At 41.5% G+C, this 20,319-nt stretch overlaps 6 protein-coding genes across 6 annotated transcripts; 3 read left to right on the top strand and 3 right to left on the bottom strand.

The window, feature by feature from the left end:
* Positions 1-77: 77 nt before the first annotated feature.
* BDBG_05065 (R3H and G-patch domain-containing protein) lies at positions 78-3,132 on the bottom strand. The gene is made up of 3 exons (XM_002624250.2): positions 2,817-3,132; positions 972-2,739; positions 78-898 (listed from the first exon to the last, which is right to left on the bottom strand). The coding sequence occupies exons 1-3, from the start codon at positions 2,971-2,973 to the stop codon at positions 442-444; spliced, it is 2,382 nt and encodes a 793-aa protein (XP_002624296.2). The 5' UTR covers positions 2,974-3,132; the 3' UTR covers positions 78-441.
* A 42-nt stretch (positions 3,133-3,174) lies between these two features.
* On the top strand, positions 3,175-6,693 carry BDBG_05064 (autophagy-like protein 4). The gene is made up of 4 exons (XM_002624249.2): positions 3,175-4,322; positions 4,410-4,578; positions 4,644-4,883; positions 5,000-6,693. The coding sequence occupies exons 1-4, from the start codon at positions 3,740-3,742 to the stop codon at positions 5,490-5,492; spliced, it is 1,485 nt and encodes a 494-aa protein (XP_002624295.1). The 5' UTR covers positions 3,175-3,739; the 3' UTR covers positions 5,493-6,693.
* BDBG_05063 (histone H2B) lies at positions 3,636-7,531 on the bottom strand. Its single transcript, XM_002624247.2, has 4 exons — positions 6,632-7,531; positions 6,460-6,531; positions 6,304-6,391; positions 3,636-6,235 (listed from the first exon to the last, which is right to left on the bottom strand). The coding sequence occupies exons 1-4, from the start codon at positions 6,804-6,806 to the stop codon at positions 6,145-6,147; spliced, it is 426 nt and encodes a 141-aa protein (XP_002624293.1). The 5' UTR covers positions 6,807-7,531; the 3' UTR covers positions 3,636-6,144.
* On the top strand, positions 7,039-9,364 carry BDBG_05061 (histone H2A). Its single transcript, XM_002624246.2, has 3 exons — positions 7,039-7,552; positions 7,665-7,753; positions 7,806-9,364. The coding sequence occupies exons 1-3, from the start codon at positions 7,500-7,502 to the stop codon at positions 8,069-8,071; spliced, it is 408 nt and encodes a 135-aa protein (XP_002624292.1). The 5' UTR covers positions 7,039-7,499; the 3' UTR covers positions 8,072-9,364.
* Positions 8,584-10,085, bottom strand: BDBG_05060 (NADH dehydrogenase (ubiquinone) 1 beta subcomplex 9). Its single transcript, XM_031721965.1, has 5 exons — positions 9,794-10,085; positions 9,570-9,702; positions 9,397-9,475; positions 9,218-9,259; positions 8,584-9,125 (listed from the first exon to the last, which is right to left on the bottom strand). The coding sequence occupies exons 1-5, from the start codon at positions 9,814-9,816 to the stop codon at positions 8,983-8,985; spliced, it is 420 nt and encodes a 139-aa protein (XP_031578726.1). The 5' UTR covers positions 9,817-10,085; the 3' UTR covers positions 8,584-8,982.
* On the top strand, positions 10,076-13,033 carry BDBG_05059 (2-oxoglutarate dehydrogenase E2 component (dihydrolipoamide succinyltransferase)). Its single transcript, XM_002624244.2, has 11 exons — positions 10,076-10,495; positions 10,579-10,637; positions 10,706-10,777; positions 10,867-10,922; positions 11,004-11,321; positions 11,393-11,785; positions 11,857-11,916; positions 11,973-12,027; positions 12,098-12,165; positions 12,229-12,300; positions 12,351-13,033. Exons 1-11 carry the CDS (start codon positions 10,314-10,316, stop codon positions 12,393-12,395), a joined length of 1,380 nt encoding a protein of 459 aa, XP_002624290.1. The 5' UTR covers positions 10,076-10,313; the 3' UTR covers positions 12,396-13,033.
* Positions 13,034-20,319: the final 7,286 nt, after the last annotated feature.

Below are 20,319 nucleotides of genomic sequence, written 5' to 3'. Positions count from 1 at the left end.
GCCATCTGGCAGCGGGGAACGCCTGCGTACTGTACCTTTTTCCTCACAGCGTTCCTACTGAGCGATTACTGCCACTGTTCTTGGCTTCTCGTGCTAGGACTTGGGATGGTTGTAACACAAGTTATTTTCAAAATCAGCACGTCAAGAAACGCGTCTTGACGCGTCTTGACGCGGGTTTTTTTATTCGGTTTTTTGAGTCTATGAATAAGTATATAGGCATCTTAGAAAATAAACGATTTACTCGAGTCATACCGGTTTTGCTCTCGCTCCGATACACCAGTTCGCCCAATGTCATAATCGCAGAGCTCGTCTATAAATATGCTATAGGCTCCTAAACACCGTACTCAAAACATACGAACATAAACAAGAAAAAGAAAAAAGAAAACAAAGAAAGCCCAATAAGGAAGACCACATGAAAAATCACGACCCCTTCAGCCCCCTTCAGCCCAACCCAGCCTTTGAATTCTTAACCACATGCACAACAGGGTGTAAAATCCCCTTGTTATTAGCAGCCCCCAGCGCCGTCCCACTACTCCACCCCATCTTCTCCAGCATCGCACGGCCTTTATTCTCCGCCCCAATCTCCGGCGCAGACGCCCCGACAACATCGCCATCCATATACGAGGTGCCTTTCACACCGCCACCCCGGGACTTGGCAACGGGCTTAGGCCCACCTCGTTGGGATTTATCCATCCTCCGCATAAAGCGGCTGCTGGAGAAGACTCTATCGACCTGGTGGACGGCTGCTTGGCCCTCCAAGCTGGGTGTGCGGGATGTCTTGGTGAGGATTGGGAAGCGCGAGGTGCCGCTACCGCGCGACAGTGATTTGAGAGAGAGGATGTTTGCTATCTCGTGCACGAGTTTGCGGTTTCGCTTGTCCATTGGGGGCAGCGAGAGGCTGTTTGGTTTTCAGCCGTTAGTAATTTTCAGTTAGAAAAACGACTGGAAACTAGAGGGGTATCGTATCGTACCTTTGGGAAGACGATGCCAGGAAGGCCCGGATTTCCAGTTTAACATCATCAATACTCATGCCTTCCGTATACTTCGCCTTCATATTTACCTTTCCGGGCTTGGTGTCCAATAGTCCCTGTGCCCTTAATTCCTCGCGCTCCTGCTTCCTGGCTTTCTTCTTGTTTCGGTCGTTCTCCCAGGACACCTGCAGCTCATACGCCATATCACTATCAGACAAGTCGAAGTCATTCTGATGTGCATGGCGGCGGCCTTTTGGTTTCTTCCTTAGACTTGGACGGTCGAAGTCCATAACATCGAAGCCACCATATGGATCTTGATCTAAGGCATCTGCGAAAGCTGAGGCGGAAGGGAAATTCCCGTTTCGGTTTCGTCGCTTTTTCGGCTGGGTTGACTTGTATGGAAACTTTGATCTGGAGAAGCTTTCGAGGCCATCAAATCCGCCATCTCCGTTGAAAGGTAGGAGGTCATCGGTGCCTAACCCAAGAGAGTCCTGAGTTTGAAGTAACCGAGCCATCTGCTCATCCGTCAAATCTTGTTTCATGCCGTCGTCTAAATCTTGGTCAATCTCATCCTCTTCATTTTCATCCTCCTCGTCAAGGTCTGAAGAAGAGAGTTTAGATGCTGCCTCCCGCTGTGATGCAATCAATGCGACATTTTCCTCGAACCGTTGAATCAATTCGGACGCACTAGACATTGTAAGACGCTCCTTTCGAACCCAACGGGCTTCGTCGGTGCTCTGACCCTTGCCGGTAAGCAAATACTGAATACTTTCGCCTCTTTCTCTCATGGAAAAGATGCGCCCTATCTCCTCGGGAAGTTCATCGGATGAGCTAAGGTCATTCAGGTCTTCAATGTCCGCAGAGCTCCATGACTTTGTGCTTGAATGGCCTACTTGTTTTCGATTCTGAATTTGAGCCCGACCTACCCCAGCATCTTCATCCTCCTCTTCTTCTTCGTCACTCGTGCTATCGTCCATCATATTTGCGATATAATCAGCCAGGATCTCCGAATCATCAGAATCCCAGCCCAATCTTGGCTTTCTGGGTTTTCGTGTGCGAGGACGTTTCTCCTTCCCCTTGAGGCTAATAAATTCGGGGGGGTTCGCTAGGTCATCCAGGACTGGCTCGGACGTATAGATTATTGCCGGCTCCGATTCGCTATCGGACACAGACGCCGGACGTGGAATAATGCTGTCCTTATCATGAGCGCCATCACTATCACCACCACAATCCGCCGGTATGGATGAATCATCCCGGATCGAAGGCCCAAGCTTACGGTTGGGACCAAGATTCTGGTTCCGGTGGGCTGGAGACTGTTGTAATCGTCTTCCCCTCCCTGTGAAAACTACCTCGTCTTCACTGGAATCTGGTTGGGAGGATAGGTGCAGGTTAAGCTCTATGGTGTGGTTTTCAGTTTGCATATTCTCTGGAGGATCCTCTCCCTTGCGATCTATGAAAAATATGTCCTGATCGTCCAGCATTGATTCAACTTTTTCCCCTCCTTCTTCATCTTCTTCTTCTGCTTCTTCTTTCTTCTCCTCCACATCCTTCTTGTCCACCAGGGTCGATGGATCTGGATTGGCTGGAGTGCCGTTCGGGGCATTATTCGCATTCCCATCGTTCGGGACCTCGAGGCTCTCCTGCACCAAATCGCCAGCACTGACAAATCTTATTTCATTGTATCGTAGTTTGAGATTGCTTCTGTGGGCAGTGTAGCGCTCAGTATCGCGGGCCTCCTGGGCCATAGTAAACTGTACTTCATTCTGTTCTTTCGATGGGGAAACAAAAACAGTCAGCGGGATAGTTAGGTAGCCGGGCAGTTGTAACACGGAGTAAAGAGCTTACTGAAGCCAATGTAGGGGACGGTATTGTTGGCACGATTGAATCCGCATTGATGCGCGGGGAGGGATCGGCGTGTTGCCATAACAAAGGCCGGGGAGCCAGGTCTGTAGCCTCCTCCGCCTCTGCCCTTTGTCTTTTTTGACCTGGCCATGGGGGTCATAGGAAACGAGGGTACTGCACGGCCACGGTAAGGAGTGGTGGTAGTGTCCTTGTCTGAGTTGTTGACGCTGCAGCCGTTGTTCCTGGCTTCCCCCTCTCAAAATACTCAACTGCTGCGGGATGATCGAAATAAATGACTCAGGCATCACTAACAAGCAAACACTGCAAACAGGTCTCTTAGATAAGCACTCCCGAAACAGTTAACGTTATATATTTTTTTGTTTGCCAGCATGTAATTAATTAACTACTTTATAGAGAGCATATGTATATGATACGGATGTCTTTATTCTGAATAGGTGCTTAGATAGATTAAATTCCATTCATCGTCATGATTGTGTTGTTTCTCTTCGTTGTTCCCTGCATATGGTTTCTTGCAGCTAGTTATGTGTATATGGAGGATGACTCTGCCGCCAGGCTGCAAGAGTCCGAAAAATCAACGATTTCTGCTTGCACCGGCTCCATGCGAAGGATCATTGTTAGTTACTTTTTGTTTTGCATGAGTTGTATTTTACATTAAGTTTGTACTTTCCCGTTGCCTTTCGTTGTTTGCAATTATAGGTCTTGGTCATAAATTACGTCTTTGTCGCATCAAGTCCAGCTATAACTACGGAGTACAGATATATATATATATATATATATATGTATATCTCGTCAGGTGTTCTACGTACAACCCTCCATAAACACCGCCACTGATATTGACCGACCCTACCCCGTCGGTTACCGCCAACATCCATGGGGTATTAATATAGTCTAAACCGTCAGCCGTCATGAATAACGTTGATATCGGAAAGTACAAGAGAATCGTGCAATACTTCTGGGATCCTGAGCCTAAGAATGACGATGAACCCGGCTCCCCCATCTGGTGTCTGGGGCGAGTTTACCAGCCACTGACTCCCCCGCAACCACAACCGCAACCACAATCACCACAGACCCAGGAGGATGATAACAAGACGCGGGATGAACATAGAAATGATTCAGATCAGACAACAAATGCAGTAGCTACGAGGCCACCAGATAATGGTCCCCGCCTAAATAGCCAGGTGCCGCTTTTCGCAAACCACCATGGATCCACCACAGCAAACCCATCAGGACAACAAGGGCAGCAGGACTGGCCAGCGGCCTTCCTAGATGACTTCGAGTCGAAGATATGGCTCACGTATCGGTCTAGCTTCCCGCTGATTCCAAAGTCTAGCGACCCCAACGCTGCGTCGGCCATGACGCTGGGCGTTCGCCTCAGAAGCCAACTGGTTGATCCGCAGGGATTTACAACAGATACAGGATGGGGTTGTATGATTCGATCGGGACAGAGCTTGCTTGCAAATGCGCTGGCGATATTATTTTTAGGTCGAGGTATGTTACACCGGGAAAGAGCCTTACTACGCTTTATTCCCCGTTTACTACATGAACGAAAAGCTAAAGGGAAACAAAATCCTGTAGAGTGGAGACGGGGCACCAAAGTAAAGGAAGAAAGCAATTTACTCTCGCTATTTGCCGATGATCCGAGGGCCCCCTTCTCAATTCACAGATTCGTGGAGCATGGAGCTTCTGCGTGCGGAAAATATCCTGGGGAATGGTTTGGCCCGTCTGCCACAGCAAGATGCATACAGTGGGTTTCACCCGCCCCTCCCAGCGCTTCCCTTGTCATTCTACTCATTAAAGTATATCCCGCAGAGCACTATCGAGCGAATGCAAACACGCCGGTCTAAACGTCTACGTCACAAGTGATGGCTCAGACGTCTACGAAGATCGATTCCGGGCAATAGCCAGCGGAGGCGGCACAGGCACAAGCACAGATATCCGCCCCACCTTAATCCTCCTCGGAATCAGACTGGGCATCGACCGCGTCACGCCCGTATACTGGGAAGCGCTCAAGGCCGTGTTGAAATACCCACAGGCCGTAGGGATAGCAGGGTAAGTTTGTAAACGTCTATCCAGCTTGTCCAAGGAATATATTTTTTTTTTTTTTTTTTTTTTTTTTTTTTGAAAACAAAAAAAGCCACGGCGGCGTTGTTAACAAAAACCAATAGCGGCCGCCCCTCTTCCTCCCACTACTTCATCGGCGCGCAAGGCTCCCACTTCTTCTACCTGGACCCGCACCACACCCGCCCTGCCCTCCCCTACCACGTCCCCGTCGACCAACAGTACACCGACGAGGAGCTGAACACCTACCACACGCGCCGGCTGCGGCGGCTGCACATCAAGGACATGGATCCTAGTATGCTAATTGGCTTCCTGATCCGCGACGAGGATGACTGGGATAACTGGAAGCGGAACTTGCGCGGTGGTGCGGTAACTGGGAATGGGAAAGCGATCATTCATGTTTTTGATAAGGAGACGTCACCGTTTGGTGGGCATGGGTCGGAGAGGGAAGGGGCTGTTGATGAGGTTGAGGCGTTGGATGAATATGATGACGATGATGATGAATGTGACGATTGCGACGAACGCGTTGACGGCGATGAGAGGAGCATCCGCGACGACGATGTTGGGGATAGCCCCAGTGTTTTACATATATCAAAATGACGCGCAAGTCAATTCTTTTGTTTCGGCTGGTTGGTTGGTTACATGGTTTAATCAAGTTTTCTCGTCGTCCTGGATTTCTTCTGATTTCTAGTCATTTTCATGACATGACAAGCCTGGGCTGTATATAGTATCGATTTTGTTCTTGGCTTATGGATAGAAACACGTATCTATTTGACATCAAAAATCATCGACCGTCTTCCCCACGTGAAAATGAAGATGCAAAAGCTCCACGCATTCCACATCGGAGATCTTGATTGCAAGAGACAAATACCAGGAGAGACTTTGCACAATAAAAGCAAATTGAATTTTCTTGCCTTAATCAAGGAGGCGGCCAGTGGCCAGTGAACCCATGCCGGACTGCCTTCCATATTCCAGTAATTTATTGTACATTCCATCAAAACGATACGAATTGCAACCCATAGACATGTGGAATGTTGCAAAGTGGAATAAAAAATAAAAAATAATTGAAAACAAGGAAATAACAAATTCAAAACCGTCCCATGAAGCGTTAGAGAAACAAGAAAACCCACTTAACACCCGTAGCCACCTCACTGAGCCGCAGAGAGAAAAAAGACATTCGACCATGAGGAATTAAAAAAAAGAAAAACCATATAATAGAAGAGAAAGCAAGAAAACAAAAAAACAAAGTCGTTTATTTGGCAGACGAAGAGTACTTGGTGACAGCCTTTGTGCCTTCGGAGACGGCGTGCTTGGCAAGTTCACCTGGGAGGATGAGTCTCACGCTTTAAAAACGAGATGTTAGTGACGCGACGCGACTGGATGACATATTGATGGAACAGGCAAAGCTTACGAAGTCTGGATTTCTCGAGAAGAGATAGTGGATTTCTTGTTATAGGCAGCAAGCTTGGAGGCTTCGGTGGCAACGCGCTCGAAGATGTCTACCATTGAGGAATTTGATTAGTGGATGCTCTGCGAATAATCAACGGGGGTATTTATCGCGACTTACCATTGACGAAGGAGTTAAGGATGGACATGGCACGGTTCGAGATACCAGTATCAGGGTGGACTTGCTTGAGGACTAAGAAACAAAGACGCGTTAGTAATGTGTTGTCATAGCGATTTTTCGATGGATATACGGATATACGGGGAAAGTGAAGAGGGAGAGAATAACAACATACCTTTGTAGATGTAGGAGGAGTAGGTTTCTTTTCTGGTCTTGGATCGCTTCTTCTTCTCACCACCAGCGGTGGCGGCAGTCTTCTTGCCAGCTTCCTTCTTCTCAACAGGAGCTTTGCCTCCGGCGGGGGCCTTGCCTCCAGTAGAGGGCTTCTTCTCGGCGGCCTTTGGTGCCATTATGAATTTGAGAGTTTTTTAAAAATTAAAAAAGGGTAAAGAAGTAGATGTCGTGTGTAATAGACGTGTGGCGGCGGGTGTGGTGTGAGCAAGGTATGCGGACGTGAAGCAGTGGAAGATGGAGAAGAGACAAGAGTCGCGACGAGGAGCAGGCGGGGGGGCGAGTACTTATAGCAGCAGCCAGCAGCGCCAGCCGACGCAGCGTGATCTGAGGTGGGTGAAGGAAGCAGAATTTCGATACGGTAACAGACCCGTATGATCCGTATGATTAGAGGGCGCGGTGGGTGGTGTTTGTATGGGAATAGGCTAATACTGGACTGTACGGTTCGGTAACAGCGTGGTTTACCAGACTTACCGGATCGGGCAGCAGGCCACAATAAGCTGACACAGCAAACGGCAGCCTGTGATTGGCCTGATCTGCCTGATCCAGCTCAGCTAAGCGAGGATCCCGTGACCCGCTGCGTGATCTGGGCTGCGACGCCGCCCAACAAGAACCGCTGCCGCGTTTTCTTATAAACCAGCGTCCCGTCCCTCTCTGCGCTGCTTCTGTTCTCTCTCTCCTCTGTTCTTGTTTTGCTCCATCATCCAGCTTCCATTCTACTTCGTGCTTATATATCCACTGCTACCGCTTGCCCTCTCCATCAACCACTATATCTCTATCTTCCAAACCAAACCAAAACAACCTTATTCAAAATGACTGGAGGCAAATCTGGAGGAAAGGCCAGCGGCGGCAAGACCTCGCAATCGTACGTGATATTCCAGCCCTTTTAATCGTGTGTGATGTGACACGACATGTACACACTATATATACATCCCTCGATTGAATTCCGTCTAACTTGTCGTTTTTTCTCTCAATAGTCGCTCTTCCAAGGCCGGTCTCGCTTTCCCAGTCGGTCGTGTCCACCGTCTGTTGCGCAAAGGAAACTATGCTCAGCGAGTTGGTGCTGGTTAGTCATCTCCTATTTTGATGTGAGGTTTCGATATTAACGCGTTTAATAGGTGCTCCCGTATATCTCGCTGCCGTCCTTGAGTACCTGGCTGCTGAAATCCTAGAGTTGGCTGGCAATGCTGCCCGTGACAACAAAAAGACCCGTATCATCCCTCGTCACCTCCAGCTCGCCATCCGCAACGATGAAGAATTGAACAAGCTTCTCGGTCACGTCACCATCGCCCAGGGTGGTGTCCTGCCCAACATCCACCTGAACCTCCTCCCCAAGAAGTCCGGCAAGGGCGCAAAGAACCCCACCTCCAGCGTTGAACTTTAAGCTGCTTTTTGTTTTTGTTTTCTTATGCCTCTCGAATTTTCTGTTTGCTCTTATTCTTCGGCGCAGTCTGGGTTTTCTGACGTGATCATGGGATTCTGGTTGGGCAAAGTTTCTTTTTTATGGTTTTTGTTTGCTTTGCTTTTTCTTTAATGGTGTACATTACGTCCCGGATGGCAAATCGGTGCGGGTGGGCGATCTTTAAATCGGTGTATCGCCCGTGAAAGCATATTTCGACGTGTGCTGGTGATCTTGCGCTTTTTATAGCTTGATTCATCGAAATTGAAGGCCTATTATTCTTTTTAATTCTTTTTAATTCTTTTCTTTCAATTTTTCTCTCTATAATGGGGGAAAACCTTACCCTGATGTTCTATTGCAATTACGATTTGGAAAGTCGCGCTGCTCTGGCCTCCTCAATTTCCGCTGAGGCGCGTCGAGAAGCCAATCTAGCCTTTCGTTGATCTACGAAACTAATCACGATATCTGGAAAATACCGAGTCGGTTTTTACCAACTTACTAGCATTGACTAAAGGGGGATCCGTGATGCTGTTTCACATTTTGAATTGAACAAAGAGAGCCATTGATAAGTTGCAACTCTACGAGCGAGAAAGGACATGCTATTAATAAGGAGGATCTGATCTGCGCATGGTTTTTTTTTCTTGGTATTCGACAGGGCACATTCTGAATTGGCACTCATTGGTATGTGCCTATTTCAAACGAAAACAACCAGTAACCGAGAAATACTTGCGATTAAATAAGACAAACCCAAAGGAAATATTTAGTTATATACATAAAAAGGGCTTATTTTTTGAGACGTCTCTTCTTTTTCTTTCTTTCTCTCTATAAAATAATAGAACATAGCAGAGCTCTCAGCAGCCCTGGGCTGCACACGTACACGCAACACACATACGAAATCACCGACCGTTCTGCGCATTCTCGAATCTGATCGCTTCTTGCTCGTCCTCTTTCTGCCTTTGCGCTCTCGCCTGGTTGATCCTTGCGGTCTCGCGGTTTCTCTGTTCCTCTTCCTCCATTACCTCGTGTTGTGCTTTGCCCACTAGATATCGGATACTAGTTAGTATGGCTCAACTCTATACCAGATATGACACGTGTGTAAGGTGGGAGGAGTTATAGAATTTTCCAACGTACACTCTAGGATAGGCGTTTCCATATTTCGCTCGTATTTGCTCCCTGCCCACCAAATTGTTAGCGAGTCATTGGAAAATAAAAAAAATAGAACCATGCAATGCGGTTGATCCATTCATCAAAAGAAAAGAAAAAGAAAAGAAAAGAAAAACATGGGGGGAGGGGGGGAGGGGGGAACATACCGCCTGGGGCACTCGGGGCTCTGTAGGGATCAGGGTGTTTCCACTCATCGAGCAACTTCTCGGTCTCCCGGAATAAAATCTAACGAATATGTCAACCATAGCTCTTAGTCCACATAGTATACATAGATAGATACTTATATATATCAATTCTGGCTAAACAGTATAGCTCATACCTTCTGTTGTCGAGGTTCCCGCACATCCCTATTTGCATCGAAGAGCGAACGGATATACACAGCCTGGCCACGCCATAGGTGGCGATGGACGGCCCAATCGAGGGCGAGCTTGAGGGATCGTCGGTAGAGAGACCTGTTCAGAAAGAGGAGATAAATGCGATTAGTATATGCGGGATCAACATGAAGTGCAATTGTAGTCTGGGGTAATTCTGCGAGCAGCTTACAGTGCTGTTGGGTTGGGCGTCATGATGGCGGATGAAGAATTGTGTGTGGCCCCAACCCAGGCGACAATTAATTGAGTATTTAAAATATCCGCAGCTAAGTGGCAAGACAGCGTCAGTATGGATACCTGTTTGAGCTGCGCCAATTGGGAGCCGGGTAAAGTGGTGGAAAACTGGGCGATATTTGCCTGTAGACAGCGTTCGAGGCGGTGGTTGTGATGCTGGGCTGGGCCCGGCAACGGCGGGAGAGAAGATGTTCCTGTTCCGCATCCATCCACCTCGATTCCGGTTTCAGCTATTATATTTAACTTACCACAAACAAGAACAAGAAGCCAGCTTCATTCCCGCGCTCCTCGGGAATACTTAACATCTCTCCCCGTGTGCATCCACGCACTCGTTGCTGATATTATTCTTCGGTTTTATCGTCCTGTCATTTCCCCCCTGTTTTTGTATCGTAACCCTCTCTATTCTGATTCCCAGCCTTGAGTCTAGTTTATTTACACTTATATAGCGCGCAATCACCATGGCTCCACGACTACAACTCCCGCGACAGATGTCGAGAAATATGCTACTCGGTTCTCGAAATGCTTTTCCCGGCTCAATCTCTTGCAGGGCTGCGTCCTCTCTCAGCCGAGTATCGCAATCCAATGGCTGTCTGAGAACAACTACACAGACCACCGTCATGAGCTCGCACGTTCCATTGAGGTATATATCCCAACTTTACTGCGCTCTGTACTCCAATTCCGTGTCGCAAGTTCATGACTCAAATAAACCATTTATTTGCGTAGACAAACTATTGCGCTTTCGAAAACGCCGCTGTTTATGGGCACTCAGCGACGAACTTACGGTTGTTATACCCGACCCCCACTGTCAAATTTTTATTTTGCGTCGCGACGTTTCTAACGAGCCTAGCAGCGGATTCGATTGTCAAGGTACCACAGATGGCCGAGTCGATATCGGAAGGAACATTAAAACAGTTTTCAAAAAGTGAGATCTCTATTATTATTACCTTAGTCGGTGCTTTCTCCGCTGTATGTCTTGCCAATTGATGGAATCATGCTGACACATAAGTGTAGAGATCGGCGAGTATGTTGAACGAGACGAGGAACTTGCAACTATAGAAACAGACAAGGTGAATATTGCTACCATTTTATCCATGTTTTATTCTTTTTACATAGAACTTACTCCTTACTCACACGCACGCCTGTTCCAGATCGATATCACCGTCAACGCTCCAGAGGCTGGCACGATCAAAGAGTTCCTTGCCAGCGAGGAGGACACCGTTACTGTTGGTCAAGATCTCGTGAAGCTGGAGACCGGCGGAGCCGCTCCTGGGAAACCCAAAGAAGAAAAGCCAGAAGCAAAATCAGAGGCTGCTCCCTCCCCACCACAATCACCACCGAAGCAAGAAGAAAAGGCAGCTCCTCCTCCTCCACCAAAGCCAGAGCCCACCGCCCAGAAGCCATCCACGTCCAAACCGGAGCCCGCCCAGGCATCCCAGCCAGCCCCTGGAAACCGAGAAGAGCGCAGAGTAAAGTTCCCCCTAGTCCTTTCACCCGCAAGATCGCTATCAAAGGTCTATCTTAGCTGACAATCATATAGGTAAAAATGAACCGCATGCGGCTACGGATCGCGGAGCGCCTAAAGCAGTCTCAAAATACCGCGGCATCACTCACTACCTTCAACGAAGTGGACATGTCATCTCTCATGGAATTCCGTAAACTCTACAAGGACGATATTTTGAAGAAAACCGGTGTAAAATTGGGCTTCATGAGCGCGTTCTCCCGTGCCTGTGTCTTGGCTATGAGGGATATTCCAACTGTCAATGCGTCTATTGAAGGTCCTAATGGCGGTGATACAATTGTCTATAGAGACTACGTCGATATCAGCGTTGCGGTAGCGACGGAAAAGGGATTGGTCACCCCTGTTGTTCGAAACGCTGAGTCCATGGAGCTAATTGGTATTGAGAAGGCGATCGCAGACTTGGGTAAAAAGGTGTGTTTGCGTGACGTAGTTCCATACTACCCCCGCTTGAGCGACGGACATGCTAATTGACATTTTGAAAGGCGCGTGATAACAAATTGACCATCGAGGATATGGCCGGTGGCACCTTCACCATTAGCAACGTAAGTTGCTCTCAAACCACCCTGTAGCGGCTGCGTTTCACTAACACCATTTCCAGGGAGGCGTTTTCGGATCTCTGATGGGTACACCCATCATCAATCTTCCGCAAACAGGTAAGGAGCCTCTTTCATCCGGTTAGAATACACATAATATGGTCATATCATACTTACGGGGCTTTTATAGCTGTGCTCGGCCTGCATGCTATCAAGGACAAGCCAGTCGTCGTTAACGGAAAGATCGAGATCAGACCTGTAAGTTTTCCCCCTGTGTTAACTCGTATTCCTCTATATGGATATGACTAAAGTACCGTTTAGATGATGTACCTTGCATTGACCTACGATCACCGCCTCTTGGATGGTCGGGAAGCCGTTACTTTCCTAGTTAAGGTCAGTTTCCCCCCTTGGAAATTGTCTTCGTTTACTGACCCCTTCTGTAGATTAAGGAGTATATCGAAGATCCAAGACGGATGCTGTTGGCATAAATTCACTACCCGCCACCTCTCGACCCCTGCCATGGCAGCCCTACCCGCAGCCGGCAAACATGTATATCAGGGCCCTTTCTCTTTTTTAGCGCCATATTAAGGGGTGATCGTGGATAGCTTGATTAGTCATTTTATTTTTTTCTATTTCCCCACTTTTGGGGGATTAACTAAAACTTGTTGTTTCGTGATCTTTTTGGTGCTGGCGATAATTTGTATATAGATAAAGCTGTGTACTACAGACAATCATCGGGCAGTTTGGCTGATGAAAATCATCATATATCCTCTATTTTTGCTTCCGGATTGATTCCCGGGATTTTGCGATGTTGTGTAGCACTCAATTTTGCGCCTTTTTTAAACTCCAATAGGCCGCATCTGTTGTATGCTTCCAGAATATAATACATATCGCGTTTCTGCCAGGATGTGATGAATTTACCCACTTGTGGAAGTTGTGTCCAGTTTAGACTGGCCGGCGGGACCATGAATTTCACATTTGGTCTCATTTGGTCTGGTCTCATACATTTCTTGGTGTGAGTCCACCTAGCATCAAAAAAATGTGAAAATGAATCATTTTTTTCAGAAATAGTGTGAAAAATGACCAGATTTAATTTAAGAATAGTGAAATGAAAGTAATTTCTCAGAATAAACAGTGAAAGATAATCATTCTTCAAAAATCAAGATAAAACTGAGATTGAAAGTTAAATTCTGTCTTATTCTGTAGAATAGTTGAAGGTTGTATTATATTAATAGCAGAATGAGAATTTCAGAGTGAAGCTAATTTTGAAATGTATAAGTCTTGTTAATTTCTATACTAATTCTGTCAGGTCACGTGATCTGGCTTACTAATCCTTCCACTATATAACTTTTCACAAGCTAGCAACCTTTCAATCACACAAGCTTTACATCTTTCACAGGTTATGAGACCTGTTTTATACAAAATCACTGTCAATTCAGGATTTCTTGTTAATATAATCATTATTTAAACTACTGCTTCATTTGATACACTCATCAGAAGTTAAAATTATCTTATTCTATCAGTATTAATGTATTTGAGATCTTGATGATCAATAATACTACTGCTTGCTTAAAAAAAAAAAAAGAGGCTTGCAGAAAATGCATCACATTTGAAAAAAAGCAAGAAAAGAGAATGATATTGACAAGAATTCAATAAATGTATATTAAGATAATGAATTCAACATGATTCTACTTATATACACATTTGTAATCTTGCATTCTTTTCACTGAATCAGTTACAGTTGATGATAATAATTCTTTACACTTATACTCTGTCAGTGAATATTCTTCTGAAGTCTTTGAAAGCTTCATTGATAAATGTCTCAAAACACTCTCTTAATTCAAAGCTGGTTTGAATATAGCTTCTGACACAGTCAGGTCAGCTCTTCAATCTACTTAACAGCTTGATAAAGCTGATTCTCTTGATGAGAATAATGAACACTCAGATATTTACTATTCAGATAAGATAATATCAGATTAACAGATAAAGTATCTCAAGATAATACTTAAGATGAATAAGAAGAAGTAAAGAGTTCTAGAACTTAAACTATAACTGAAAAAACTCTGTCAATAGAGATTCTCTACAGATTAATCACAGAATGTTAATAATTATTCTATTATTATATCAACAGTCTGTACAGTCATATGAAATTCTAATCTCAGTGAAAGATTGAAATTCAATCTTTATAAACTGAATAGCTGTGTTAACAAGACAATCTCTTAATTTAAGAAAGATGTTAAGAATACTGTGAGATTAAACAGTCTAACTGATACATTCAATTACATTATATAAAGCATCTTCATGAAATTGAAACTGATTGATACACAGTGTTAATATATAATAGAGAAACAACAGACTCAGAACTCTCTATAAAAAGATAATGAATAAGTATTATTCTGAGATGTCAGAAATCAGTGACTCTATACATTCATCTTGAACTTCTTGAATGCAGGTGTCAGATCATATTTCTTCAAATATAATGAAAGTCAGATCACTTATACTCTATGAAATACAATTAAACAGAAATACTCTGTTCTCAAAACATAGTTATACTGTGAGACAGTTCTGAAATTCATGTCTCTTAGTGACACACAGGTCATCAATCTACATACATTCTTTAATAAGTTTCAGTCTGTCATTATGAAATTGAAGATGTTGAATGCTTCTCTCTCAGATATATAAATATTTAATATCTTCTACTCAGTTTTACTCAATAATTGAAGAAATTATATTCAGAAGAAGATAGAAAAGATACAGGATTTCAAATTCACAGCTGTGATATTGAATGTTAATCTTCTCATGAAGAAAATCTGTTCATGACTTAATTCTTCAAAAGATAAAAAGAATCTGCAGAATATAGATTCTGCAGCTAACTCAGCTATAACAGCTATAACAGCTATAACAGCTATAACAGTCACACTGACTATCAGCAATAATACATTAAATTCAGCCTGTGAAGACTGTACTGAATGTGATTATAATAGTATACAAAAGAGCTTCTGAAACTATCAGAGATTAGAAAATTCATCTACATATTCTGAATATGAGAGATCTCACTTTAATACCTGTTAATAAGTCAATTCAGATAGTACTCTGAATAATTGAAGAATAAACAATACTGTGAGAATAAAGAAATTCAAAGAAAAGAAGAAAAAGAATAATAGTAAGAGTAGAATCTAACTATTTATTACAGATAAATTAGAGATCTATCAGATAACAAATCTCACAGAGATTATCAATATATCAGTCTGTTTTATGAAATCTCTCAAGGATTTTCTCACTATATGAAATAGTGACACTGAATGTCACATAGTGAGTGATAGATTATGATTTTCAGAACTTATAGTAATCAATGATTCAACAGTTCAAGTGATCAATAAGATTATTATAAAGATTCAGAGTATCAGCACTGTATTTATCTCAGTGAATAAAAGATTGATAGAATTCAATTATATATACTATGTATCAGAACTATTCACAAATCTGATCTCTGCTGAGCTTATGAAACATCAGAGCTATATTTACTATAATATATAAATTAATACTAAGAACTACTTTGAGTTTCTATTATCTATTAACAGTGATATCTTCTATATTAATCTATCTTACAATAATATTTACATTCTATCTGACAGCTCACTGACATTTCATAAGATAATGAACAACTCAATGTATAAAGTAGTGATATATGTGACTGTTCTGAAATCAAAGACAATCTCAACAGATTACAATTCAAGTACTGAGTCTTTAAGGTCTTTCAGCTGTGAGAAGGTTAAATAGTTAATCAACTCTAGAAATTCAGATACTGATTTCTTTATTATCTCATCTTTATCTTGATTATCTGCAGTTCTTCTGAAACAGCTTCTGATAGATGAGTGACATCACTGACTTGATTATATCAGTGAAAATAGTATATTAAAAATGATCAGAGATCTGCAATTTAATATTATTATTATCAGTCTGAAGAAATTATCATTCTGTGCTACATATATTAAGTTTAAACAGAAACATGCTTTCTATAAGAATTTCACACCACATCATATCACTCACAAGATCTTGAAGATTTGAGTGAATATATTCAGTGATGATGAGACTCTTGAAACTGAGAATGATATATTATCTTACACTGATAAGAAGCTTGCAATGATGATAACAGATAATGCCACTTATATGAGATAAATATTTCTATTGAAACACAAGGATGAGATGTTGAGATATCTACAGATTTTCAATCAATTCATTAAGAATCTGCTGAGATGTGACATTACAATCATTCACTCAGATTGTGAAGAATTGAATTCAAATGCAGTCATGACATACATGCTCAGTGAAGATATAAAATGAGAGCTGACTTCTTCTCATACTTCACAGTAAGATGAAGTATTCAAATAATCAATCAGTTTGATTATTGAGAAGTTCTGATCACTTTTAATAGACTCTTCAACTCTGGAAAAGATGTGAGATGAGACAGTTATTACAGTCACAGAGCTGCTTAACCTTATGCCAATCTCAACAATATTGTATGAGAACTCTGAAAATACAAAGCCAATTACACTGTATAAGGCCTGGCTTGAAGCTCTACTCTCTGCACGCGGCATTCACTGATAAGGTTGCAAAGCATTCTTGAAGATAGTCTTCAAGCTCATCAATAAGATGGCTTCCTGTTTCAAAGAGTTGATTTTTGTGAGATATGATGATTTTATCAATTATAGATTGATGAACCCCTTCAACAGGTGTTTATACATATCAAAAGACATCATCTTTCAGAAGGACCTTCATCTTGCTGATTCATCAATATCAACTACAATGCACAACCCGAAGGTTCTACTCAATGCAGCCTGCAAAGCAGCTGTGATGATTTCTTTGACAACATCAGACCTACTCACTGTGACCTGTCAAGAGACTGCAGTGATTCCTGATCTGTTCATTGATGAGAAAATTCAACCTGAGTGTTCATTATTTCTTATATCCACTAATAATTGATGGATTGACTATGAAATCTCCGTGAGAATACCTACTCTTTTAGTGCAGAATACACTGAACTCCTCAGAACTCACAGTTGAATCTGATAATTCTTCAACATCTACAAGGAATATCACTATAGAGAAGGAATTAACAGTGAGGGAATCTTCAGTGAGGAACAGTCTTAAAGACCTACTCACTGATTCTGAGATCACTGTACTTCTGATCTCAAAAAACCTCACACGCATCAAAGCTTCCATGAAATGAAAGTATTATTACAAGGCCTGCATTAAAGAGATCAACTGTTTGAAACAGATAGAGACCTGATAACTGATTAAGAGAACATCACAAATGAGTGTTCTTCACAGTCAATGAGTATTTGATAAAAAGTTCAATAATATGAGTGATGTTATCTGTGATAAGACTCACTGAATTGTCTGCAGAAATCTTCAATAGAAGAAAGTCAATTACTCAAGAATCTTTGCACTCATTGTCTCTGCATTTATCTCACAAGCTCTCATGACAATCTCAGCATCCCAGGGATGATATGTTCTGCAGATTGATATAATAACTGCTTTTTTAAATACTCAACTGTCTGCTGATGAATGAATATATATAAATCAACTCACAGAATTCTGTGAAGACTGTGATGATCTTGTGTGTGAGTTGATGCAGAGACTCTACAGTCTTAAGTAAGCAGCACTCTTATAATATGAGAAGCTGTGAAAGATGCTATTACACTCAGACTTTCATATCAGTCTCTATAATACTAGACTATTTATTCATGATGAAAGACAGATCTATATAATCATCTATATGAATAATGTTCATCTTTACAGCTCAAAAATCAAAGATCTGAACTGGGCCAAAGCTAAAATCACTGCTAATTATGAGATTAAGAATGTAGAGAATTTCAATCACTATCTAGAAATAAAGATTGATAGAGATTCAACTTCATTGATATTGTCTTAATCTCTCTTTGTAAGAAATCTTCTGAAGAAGTTCTTAATAAATGACTATCATTCTACATTCACTTCTATGAAGAAGAATGTTAATTTCATGAATGATGATGAGAAACTGATTGCATACACAGCAGAATTTATCCCACAGTTCTATCAATCTGGTATTGAATCTCTGCAATATCTGGCATTCAATACATGTTCTGATATGAGCTTCACTGCAGAATTCCTTGAATGATTCAGCTCTCAGCCTATATCAAAGAACTGAGCTGTATACAAGTGTATACTCAGATATCTACAGAGTTCAATCAATGAGAATATAATCTATCACAGAGGTGCTAAAATTGAACCTGTAGCATACACAGATACTGATTGAGCCGGTAGAGATCCAGGATTCTGTTCAACCACCAGTTATATCATCTACATGACAGGTGGCCCCGTTGCATGACGGAGCTGCCGGCAAACAGAGGTCTTCAAGTCATCAACAGAGGCTGAATATATTGCATTCTCTAAGGCTGCATATGAGCTTGTCTGTCTCTGAGAGCTTCTAGAAGACACTGAATTCATCTCATTCCATCTTAACAATCTGAATGCCAATGATCATCTCATTTCCACCACAGTCAATGATCTGGCTTATACAATCCATGCTGATAATAAGTTCATCATAGAGCTATTCTCTTCCGAAGCAATTTCACACTGCTCAAAGTATATAGAGATCTGTTTTCACATTCTTCAGAATCTTATCTGCAAGAACAAGATATCTATCTGATATATTTCATCTGTTAAGAATGCAGTGAATGAGCTTACTAAATCACTTAAAACATTGAAATATACACATTGAAAAGAGAATATAAAGAAGATAGAGAGATAGAGGAATAAAAAATAATGTATATTATGACTAGACTGGCCGGCGGGATCATGAATTTCACATTTGATCTCATTTGATCTGGTCTCATACATTTCTTGGCGTGAGTCTCACCAGAATCAAGCCTTGAAAAAATCTGAAAATGAACCATTTCTGAGAGAAATGATGTGAAAAATGACCAGATTTAATTCAAGAACAGTGAAATGAGAGTAATTTCTCAGAATAAACTGTGAAAGATAATCATTCTTCTAAAATCAGAATGAGACTGAGACTGAAGATTAAAATCAGTCTCATTCAGTTCATTCAGTGATTGCTTATATAATCAGAATTTGATAACAATTATTGATAACACTCATGAAACAACTAAATACATTCTTGTGTAAGTTTATTCTTCACTTTCTCATGAAAACTACACTTCTCTGATATACTGTGATCAGAGGTATTAAACTGTCTGATAATTCCATGTTTTATAATCATGAGTTTCTTGATTATTTCTCCTTGTAATTGTCTCTGATGATAGTAATAAATATCTCAACTTGAGTTAAACTTTCACTTCATTCTCACCCCTGTCAATGAAATTATCAGAATATCATATATTATCAGTATAACAGTTAAATATGTACTCTTAATAATTTTTCATAACTCTAGAATTGATTTAGCATGTAAATTTGTCAGATTATCTTGAAGATAGTGATTAAATTCAGTTTTACAAGTATGTAGTTTTGCCTGATTTTCAGTTATAATCAATGTATACAAGTTCTGTTTCAAAGTTAGTATTATAGTTCTATGAGATATGAAGTATTATCAAAGATCATTACTTACTAGGGAATTATATTCCACTATCTTCATATCTTGAATATCTGCTTATTCAAATCTCTGATAGTTGATATTATAGTAGTCTCAGACTAATTTAATATATAAGTCTCATTTCTTCTCTGTTCAATCTTGAGAAGTGTAGATATTAACTCAATAGAAGAAATCTAGTAGAGCTGCTACAGCATAGTACTCTGCAAAAGATTGTTCAGTTTTGCTGTAATAATATGCCAGTTTATTCCTTACAGTAATAATAGTCTGTGTTATAGCATCATCTCAGACTGAATTTCTTTTTAAGTGATTCAACTGCTTCTCAAGATAAGTAAATAAACTGTTATACACTTATCAGACTGACTGCAGCATTGATGTACAAGTGATTGAGACTGTCTTTATTATCTTATAAAACTGAAACAGTAAATCAATTATATATTTCAACTGAGTTCACTTCATATCAGAAAGTTTTAATATCTGAATCTTTTCTTAATCAGAGTGTTGCACTTAATAATCAATTATCTGACACAATCAAAGAGTCTGAACAGTTATCTTATATATTGAACTTCATTATATTCTAATATTCTGTATCATATTCAGTGATATGACTGATTTGTTTATTTGTTAAATATCATGAAATTGTTATTATTGTTTAGAGGAGGTACAAATCACATTAGCAATGTTTCAAATCTGTGATATTTAAATTATTAGTCAATCTATTCAAAATTAATAGTAGTATTATTAAAAAGCATTATCAAAAAGCAATATTAAAAAGTGTTATTAAAAAATATTATCTTTTATAAAGTAGATACAAAAGTTACT

Source organism: Blastomyces gilchristii (genome assembly GCF_000003855.2).
Source record: "Blastomyces gilchristii SLH14081 genomic scaffold supercont1.10, whole genome shotgun sequence".
In the NCBI taxonomy this organism is placed as follows: Eukaryota; Fungi; Ascomycota; class Eurotiomycetes; order Onygenales; family Ajellomycetaceae; genus Blastomyces; species Blastomyces gilchristii.
Note: the sequence above shows the minus strand (reverse complement) of the source record. Positions and strands in the feature narration are given on the sequence as shown.